We start from the raw sequence: 9,300 nt of genomic DNA, 5'->3' as shown, positions 1-9,300 counted from the left end.
TGATATCCAAGAATTCAACTTATATGTGCTTGCTGGGATTTGTCTGTCTAGATACTTTTGGCAAAGCATGTCACTTTCAAGCAAACCATGAGTTTTCTAACTTGCTGAGAATCTTTGAAGATTCCAACTTCTGAAGGTGCCCTGCTACATTAAGTGTACTTTTGTGAACATATCTGTGAACCAAACCACAATTAAGTGCTGTTAAATAATTAAAAACAAAACAAAACACCCTCTCTGGGTAGACACAACCCCAAAGGCACCTTGGCCAGGTGGCTGTGCCTTGGTAGAAATTAGGAAAAAGTATTCCTACCTTTACGTGGATGCAACCTCACGCATTGTCAGGGCACACTATTTGTCGCAGATTGCAAGCTGGATTCCTACCTGCCCTGCTCCTCTTGGCTGGGTGCCCATCTGCATAACACAACCCACACAAACTCAGTGTGGTGGTCCTGCTATAATTTATAGCGTAGTTCCAAATAAATTGAAATTTAAGCATTTTTTAAAAAGTAGATTACTCATTATGAAGATCTCAGGGGAGGGTGTTTTAAAAGTCCAATGTTTAAAATAATAGTTTAAAAATAGTGTCAAAATAAAGTTTAACAACTTTTAAGTACTGGAAACGTTCAGCTTTAGCCTTTTTCTCCTTATACAACTAAGGCAAAATGACTCCAAACCATTGTGAGAGCAAATGGTTCCACTGCAAGTTGAAGAGACTGTCACTCTGAAGTCCAAGGATGACAGAGCAAGTTTAAATACCTTTTAATTATTTGGTAAATTTGGGGGAATACAGGTAATACTAAAGGGAAAAAAACCTTCTACAAGGAGCTTTCAAAGTTTCATCTAGGTTTTTAGAAGGCTACCTATAAAACCTGACATAGATTCACATATACACACATGCATTTGTGACAGAAAATGCTACAATATTAATTTACAATGGAAACAAAGTTTGCATGTATGCACTGTAAAGGATATTTCAGCAATCCTACTTAAACTAAGGTACGGGATGAACAATAAAGTTGTTGAAAAGCTGGCATTTCTCATTTATATTGTCGAAATGATCAAAATAATATACATGTCAAAGCATAGGAACTAAAATACTGGAGCCACACAGGATTTCAAAAAATTAAGACTGGTAATCAAAGTTAATTTTTAGTGACAATGTATTCATACATTATTCAGTGGCACCAATTTTTGTGAAAAATGTCATCAGTGTAAATGCCTCTATTATGTACAGATAAGAGTTGAAGTTTTTCTAATATTTGACTTTCCCCTAAATTATTGAATCGTCAAGTGCCTAATCAAAGGCAATCCTCACGTTTCAAAACTTGTATCGTTCAATGCCATCCTTTTTCTTTCATTTCCTGATACTGAATTAGGGGGTAAAGAGTCATTTTTGGAAGAAATTATTTCCAAAGGTAAATAAGAACAGTGGGAAAACTATTTTAAATCATATGGCAGCCTGGTTAAGTTTTTTCCTTCATAGCTTCTATTTACCTCTACAAATAACCTAACTCCCCAGTGCCAAAATACTAGCATGGTCCAATTAGGTCACCTTGAAGTGTCAATGTTTCTGGTAATAATAATTTCCAGAACCCAAAGATATTAATATTTTTTCATTTCTGTATGAAATTTAGGCTTTTAAAAGCAATAATGTCGTGTTATCACAGGAATCTATTTTAACAGACAATAGATAAAACCAGAATATCTAAATTTATAATGTTAAATTTTGATATATTTAAAATTTCATTTCAAAGTAGTTTTCAGTGACAAAGCAAACCTAGTCTACTAATTCTTAAGAAACAATTATGAACATAAAATGTAAAAGACGACGAACCACAAGTTTATTCTACAATTTTTCTATAAAAGGTATTAAATTCTGTAGAAAAATGCAAACATCACCTTTATTGTTATTATTTACATTTGGTTCTGTAAACAAAGTTGGCCAAAAAAAAAAAACTAAGAATTTTATACATATTTGCAAAATTTTCAAGAATATGATCTTTATCACTTCTGAAAGGTTTTTTTTTTTTTTTTTAAGTCTAAAAGCCAATAAATGTAGAAGTTGAAGGGGAAGAGGAAAACACTGACAACAGATTATTTGAATTTTCCTCTTCCCAGATATCTAAAACATCACATACACCACTGTTTTCGGTGTAGCTTGTGAAACCCAAAAATTCTGACTTCTCTTCACTAGTCTGAAATAAGTCCAATAGAGATTGTACTGGTGAACTACAAATTCTGTTTTCCTCTTGTGTAATAAGAAATTCAGTTCTTTTCTTATCTACTTCCACATTTGGTTCCAGATTTTCTTTTTTATTTCTTCCTAATAATATCTTCACTTTCCGGTGGATTTTATGAGAAGGTAAACTATCCATATTCTTGATGTCACATTCACTGGGTTCCTCAGGAGGACTTCGGGATGGAGTCTTTGCCTGAATTGTTAGGTGCTTCTGTGAACTGTTTATTACTAACAGACCAGAATCATGACCAAATACTGAATGATGGTCCTTTTCCTTTAGATCCTTTGCTGGAAAAAGCAGAGTATCTGACTTTTGTTTTGGTTGAGATGCACTATTATCCATATTGAAATTAGCAACTTGTATAGATGCCTGTAGGCTACATGGACAGTGATCTACCTTTAGTTCTTCTAAGTCATTTTCATTTATAATTAATTTATGTTCAGAAACATCAAGAATGCATCCCTGTTTATTTTTATGTGGAGGTAGATGTGTAAAATTTTGTTTTATGTCCTTCTCAGCTGGATTTAACATGGAGCATTTATTAGTTGGTTTCTCATCAAGTCCTCTCAATTCACTTGAAGGATAGGGGATGCATTCTGAAATAAACACAAACTTGTGTTCAAGTTCCTTGGTTTCTTTATACAAGAAACTCTGCTCAATCACCTGTACATTATTTTCCCTGAAGTCTTTCTGACAAATATGTTGCAATTCTAGCTTTTCTTTTGGTTCAGACTTTTCCAGGACATTTGCAGTAATAGGAGGAAGGGATCCAACACTGTATTTTATTCTTTATAGGAAAAAAAGAAAAGAAAAAAATTAAAATAATTGCTATAAAAAATTCCTAAAATTAGCTAAAAAAATAAATTAGTAAAAATCTTTTAAAACTATTTACAAAACTTATTTAACTTAGAAAATATTAAAAAAATACAGAAATCTTAACATTCAATTAAATTCACTTTAGACATTTTTAAAGTAATAAAACTTTACAGATACAGATGAAAACTCTAGTATACTCTGTTTTCATCTACATTATTCCCTTTCCTTCCAGAGGTAACGAGTATCTTGAATTTGGTGTCTAAAACTACTTTAACCATATAAATCAAAGAAATATGATAGTAAAGGGATTTGGGTCTGTTCCTAATTTTTTCATTATCTTGAAAATTTTCATAACTTCTATGCTTTAATTGACATTAAGGTTGTCTCCTCATTTACTTAGCAATGTGGAGAATGAATGTTTACTGGGAAACCTAAGGCAGAAACATTTTTTTATTTACTACAGTCACGCGTTGCTTAACCACAGGGATACGTTCTGAGAAATGTGTCATTGTGCGAACATCATAGAGTGTACTTACACAAACCTAGATGGTATAGCCTACTACACACCTAGGCTATATGGCACTAATCTCATGAGACCATCATTGACCAAAATGTCATTATGTGGTGCATGACTGTATTTAACTATAAAATATCTAATATCATAGTGAGCTGAAAACTTGGTATCTTGGTAATAATTTGTCTTCTAAACATGACAAATTAGTAATCCTTACGTTTCACACACATATTTGACCTGAAACCCTCTTCTCCATGGAGCCTCATGATATCTTAGATCCTCAGGATGCTAGTTTGTGTTAGATAATCCTAAATTATATACAAATAGAAAGAAACTTAACAGCTCACTAATTATGTTTTATTTACATGTCACATATAACAGAGAAATACAGAGTTCTGCTTGCTCCTTCAAAACCAGAATGGTTCCTGTTTTATTTACTTTGTTTATACTTTCACTTAAGAGTCCTCTTGAACAAATGTAAGATAAAAAATGTAAAAACACTAGTTCATTGGGCCGGCCCTGTGGCTTAGTGGTTAAGTGCGCACGCTCTGCTGCTGGTGGCCCGGGTTTGGATCCCAGGCGCGCAGCAACGCACCGCTTCTCCCGCCATGCTGAGGCCGTGTCCCACACACAGCAACTAGAAGGATGTGCAACTATGACATACAACTATCTACTGGGGCTTTGGGGGAAAAAATAAATAAATAAATAAAATTTAAAACACTAGTTCAACACCCTCTCTCCTTTAGTCTAAAGATGTTTAGCTGACTTGCACAGAGACAAAAATTGTGCAAATAATAAGATAACTGATTAAAAAACACCCAGTTTATACATAAGTACTAGTTCAGAATTTTGCTGCAGGTTGACTTTTTAGGGAATTTGAAATTCTTACAGTAGCCCATATAGTTTTTTTTTTTTGCTTGAGGAAGATTAGCCCTGAGTTAACATCTGTGCCAATCTTCCTCTACTTTATATGTGGGTTGCTGCCACAGTGTGGCTGACTAGTGGTTAAGTCTACACACAGAATCCAAACCCATGAACCTGGGCCACCTAAGCAGAATGTGCTGAACTTACCACTACACCATGGGTCAGCTCTGTGCATAAAATTTTTTTTTGGTGAGGAAGATTAGGCCTAAGCTAACATCTGTTGCCAATCCTCCTCTTTTTGCTGAGGAAGATTGGCCCTGGGCTAACATCCGTGCCCACCTTCCTCTACTTTATACGCAGGATGCCTGCCACAGCAGAGCTTGATAAGCAGTCAGTGCATAGGTCCACGCCCGGGATCCGAACCTGTGAACTCTGGGCTGCTGAAGCAGAGCAAACGAACTTAACCACTACACCACCAGGCCAGTGCCTCTGCCCATATAGTTTTAATAGTTGGAAATATATGCCTCCTATTCAAATATCACATTAAATCAGTCATGAACAATTATGAATGTTACAGAAATATGAGGTTTAGGAACTGTTCTACCTAGATACAGTCAAAAAACTTTCTAGTTAATGTTCAGAAGCTGTAGCTTGGTATCATATCTTCTAATCTTCCTTATGCCTTAAGATTAGTCTAAAAACAGATATAACATCTACATAACCTATTGAGTTATCACTAATTCTAGGGTGTATCCACATGAAAGCATTTCTTTTTATTTTAGATTTATGGGAATAATCTTACCAGGATCATTTTCTCAAGTGCAGTTGTATACTGAATAGCACTGTATTCACACTTGTCCTGTCAGTACCTTTAGTAAATATTATCAGCAAGTAGAGTTTAAGCAAAAATATTTAGTGACAGTATCAAGAAGACTTAATAGAGGTAAGCAGAGGAAGGCTTCTTAAAACTCCTTAAGATTAACTAAAAATTCTAGCTTTCTTTTTACTCTGAGCAGATAGTAAACTTCATAGTTCTAGACCAGGGGTTGACAAACTATATAGCACATGGGCCAAATCTAGTCTGCTGTCTACTTTTCTGAACAAAGTTTTATTGCAGCACAGCCACATCCATTTGTTTACATACTGTCTGTGGCTGCTTTCATTGTACAATAGCAAAGCAGAGTAGTTGCCAACAGAGATCTTACGGTTCACAAAGCCTAAAATATTTACTATGTGGTTCTTTATAGAAAAAATTTGCCAACTCCTCTTTTAGACTATAATGTTAAAAGAGGACCTTAAAGGTAATCTAAGGTAAGCACTTCAGGTAGTGGAGGAAGAGGGCGAGAGGAAACAAGTACTCAGTTCTTAACCACATTTACATCCTGAAAATATGCATTCCTTCTAAGAACAGGAAACCTTGTATTTATTTTTAGTTTAATAAAACAGTTTAGTATTCCAGTAAAATTAAAACTTAGGTTGAAATTACCTTTTCTTTTTAGGCATGTCCCTTTCATATTCCACAAAGTCAAAAACTAACTTAGATACGATATCATCAACAACTTGGTAGTGATTACTGTGTGCAAAGTTTCTGTGTTGCTCACTTAGAAGATGCTAAAAAAAAAAACAAAAAAAGCATATAAATCACAAAATTATATTTTTAAGCCAACAGATACCTTTTGTTCAGGTTTTCTAATATTTTCATGCACCTAATATTAGGTTCCTAATAACTCTTCCCCAGAAATATCCTTTACTAGAACTTCAAAGAAAGTTAAGAAGTAAAATAAAAGCAACTTCTGAGAAACCCCTAAAACTACTTCGGTTTTCACAGTCTCCCATTTTTCAATGAGAAAAATTAAGTACTAATTTGTGGTTTCAATGGAACTGAAAACAAATGAGCTATATCAGAAAATGAAGCTAAAGACGGAGAAAAACAACAGTCACATTTAACATTCAGAGTGTGCTAATACTTTTGAAAACACTTTTCTCTTTACTACTTTATCATTATACAATTACCACTAAGTAAGGTAGGGATTGTAAAATATTAAATGAATGAAATGTTATCAACTAACATACAAGAATCCAGAACAAGAATCTAGAAGGCAGATTAAACCAACAAATGAAATACAATGAATGCTGTGAAGTATTAAAAAAGAAAAGATTCATAAATGAGGAACATATTTGAGAATGAGGAAATAAATGATCTCAGTTACCTAGTGCTTATCACTGAGAGTACAGAGAAGTTATTCTCAATCTTCAGAGTGGTAAAGAACAAAAGTAAACAAATTCAGTGTATTGGGATAAAACTCACATGGAAACAAAGTTCTTTCTGAATAGGCGGAATCTGCAGGCTAATTCTATCATTTGTCTGTCAGCTGATCAGGGAATTATATCTAGAAGCCTATACCAAGATGATTATGGAAGAACCTCATTTCTGTTTCCCTAATTTCATATAATTTTAACTTCTGATCATCTGATTGTTTTTGCAAAAACTAATTTCTCCAGTGGGCACAAAAAACACAGTATTCTGGAATATCTATGTATTCCTTCCTTATTTGCAAAATTTACCACATACAAAGTATCTATGACCAGTAATGTTAAATGAATAAGAAATAATTAAAATTTAAAAAGAAACACTAACTCTTTAAGTTCCAACTCAGTTTATTCGTCTTCTTGGAAGGATAAATAATTTATTAATTTAAATAAATTAAGAAAAACAGGGCCTGCCCCGTGGCTTAGCGGTTAAGTGCGCGCACTCTGCTACTGGTGGCCCAGGTACGGATCCCGGGTGCGCACCGACGCACCACTTCTCGCCATGCTGAGGCCACGTCCCACATACAGCAACTAGAAGGATGTGCAACTATGACATACAACTATCTACTGGGGCTTTGGGGGGGAAAAAAAAAAAAAAAAGGAGGAGGATTGGCAATAGATGTTAGCTCAGAGCCGGTCTTCCTCAGCATAAAAAGAGGAGGATTAGCATGGATGTTAGCTCAGGGCTGATCTTCCTCACAAAAAAAAAAAAAAAAAAGAAAAACGAAAAACAACCTCCAACTTTTGCACAGCTCCTGTCTACCTCCTCCTAGCTCTTCTAACTCATCCTTTAAGTCTTGATTTAAATGTTGCTTTCTCAGTTGAGCCTTCTATGTCCCTCATTCTACATTAAGTACTCTCATTATTTATTACCACTGCACTTTATACTTCACTTTTGTGACACTCATCATACTTGCAAATACATGTTTTATATCTGTCTTCTCTGCCAGATCCTAAGATGTTTAAGGGTAGGGAATATGTTTTGCTTTGTTTGATGCTTAATTTCCAGTAATAAAATTTGTTAAACAACTGTCTTGATATAGGTAGAAGGAACTCAATCACTGTGAAATCTAAGATTCAAAAAACTAAAGAATATTTTCTTTATTCTTAGTAACTAAGAAGCATAGACATGAAAAACTATAATAATAATTTTAAAATATCAATCCCAACATCTACTTTCACTAATTTTCCTTCCTTGTGGCAACAGTAACCAAGGTAAAGTAAAGTAAACCAGCAAAGTAAAATTTCAGGACCAATCTGTAATTTAACTTTTCAAACTGACTTTTGAGAAGAGGAACTATTTCTGAGATAGTTTAGTTTCTAACTAAAAATAATTTTAAACTAACTGTATTCTTCTTTATTATATAAACAAAACACAAAAAACTGACACAAAGCACTGATGTATCAAACTTCAATTTAGAGTCTGAGACAAAGTTTATGAATCAGATATTTTCAAGTATTATTCTTTCTCCTTTACTTTCCCACCATCTTCTACCAAAACCAAGCACCAAAACAAACCTTTTATTTTAAAAATTAATTCAAATAATAACAGCTAACATTTAATAAGCACAGTGCCAAGGCACTGTCCAAGGTAACATAGACAGGAAGCCAAGATTCACACCTGTGCAGCCTGGATCCAAAATGCTTGCTTTTTTTTTTTTGTAATCAGTTTACAAACTGTATCAGTTCCCATTTTTAAAACTTTCTCTTCATCCCATATACCCTTCCAACTATTCTATTTCTCTCTCTGCTACTTTAAAGAATTATCTCCACTTTCTTCTCATCCTCCCATTAGTAAATCACATGATCATTTTTTAATTGCTCAGGTCTGAAATATTCCAGTCACTCTTGACTCATCATCTTCTCTCAACTCCCAACATCCAATCCATTGGCAAATCCCCTTGGCCCCACCTTTGAATTATATCCATAATCTGACTGTGTCTCATTACTTCTACTCTCACTGCTTAGTTCAGGCCACCACCATCTGTTCTTTGATCCCATCAATCAGTTTAATTTCGCACTTTTGTGCAAAATTTTGAGTTCTTAAAATTTAGGATAACTCTATCAAAAAGAAATATATACTACTTAATAACTATCAAGTTGCAAACCACAATCAGAAGAATAAGCTAAAATTTAAATAGCAAATATTATTCATAGTTTTATAAATATCAGCCCCCTAAACAGAAAATCACATTTACGGTTTCGAGATCTTCATATTTTTGCAAGCAACATTCACAATATCCTTTTTTTTTCTTCTCTTTCAATTGGAGTTGAATTGGGATTCCACCACATTTATCGCCATCCGTTTGGATTCTGATGGAAATACATGGTAAAAGAATTAACTGCTGAACATGAGGAATAATTTTTAAAATTCATAGTCCTCACCTATCAAACAGAATCTGCTGTAATTTATACAGAGTCTTCCATCAACAAATAATTCTTAACTATATTTCTTTTTAAGAAATTGAGAAGCAAATTAAGAATGAAATGGTCATTCTGGAGAATATTTAAGATCACTTAAGAGAAACAACATATTTTAATTATTTGCAAATATTC

The 9,300-nt window shown here is 33.9% G+C and overlaps 1 protein-coding gene across 4 annotated transcripts in view; it reads right to left on the bottom strand.

The window, feature by feature from the left end:
* Positions 1-1,817: 1,817 nt before the first annotated feature.
* DBF4 (DBF4 zinc finger) overlaps positions 1,818-9,300 on the bottom strand; it is a 30,602-nt gene continuing 23,119 nt past the window's right edge. For 3 of the 4 annotated variants that reach the window (XM_058525014.1, XM_058524985.1, XM_058524993.1), the window contains 3 exons: positions 8,937-9,057; positions 5,921-6,045; positions 1,818-3,027 (listed from right to left, as the gene is read on the bottom strand). In XM_058525014.1, the coding sequence (XP_058380997.1) occupies positions 2,040-3,027; positions 5,921-6,045; positions 8,937-9,057 (1,234 nt within the window). In that variant the 3' untranslated portion in view covers positions 1,818-2,039. The remainder of the gene's footprint in view (positions 3,028-5,920; positions 6,046-8,936; positions 9,058-9,300) is intronic. The other variant, XM_058525005.1, reaches the window with a different exon arrangement.

This window comes from Diceros bicornis, chromosome 3 (assembly GCF_020826845.1).
Source record: "Diceros bicornis minor isolate mBicDic1 chromosome 3, mDicBic1.mat.cur, whole genome shotgun sequence".
NCBI classification, from domain to species: domain Eukaryota; kingdom Metazoa; phylum Chordata; class Mammalia; order Perissodactyla; family Rhinocerotidae; genus Diceros; species Diceros bicornis.
Note: the sequence above shows the minus strand (reverse complement) of the source record. Positions and strands in the feature narration are given on the sequence as shown.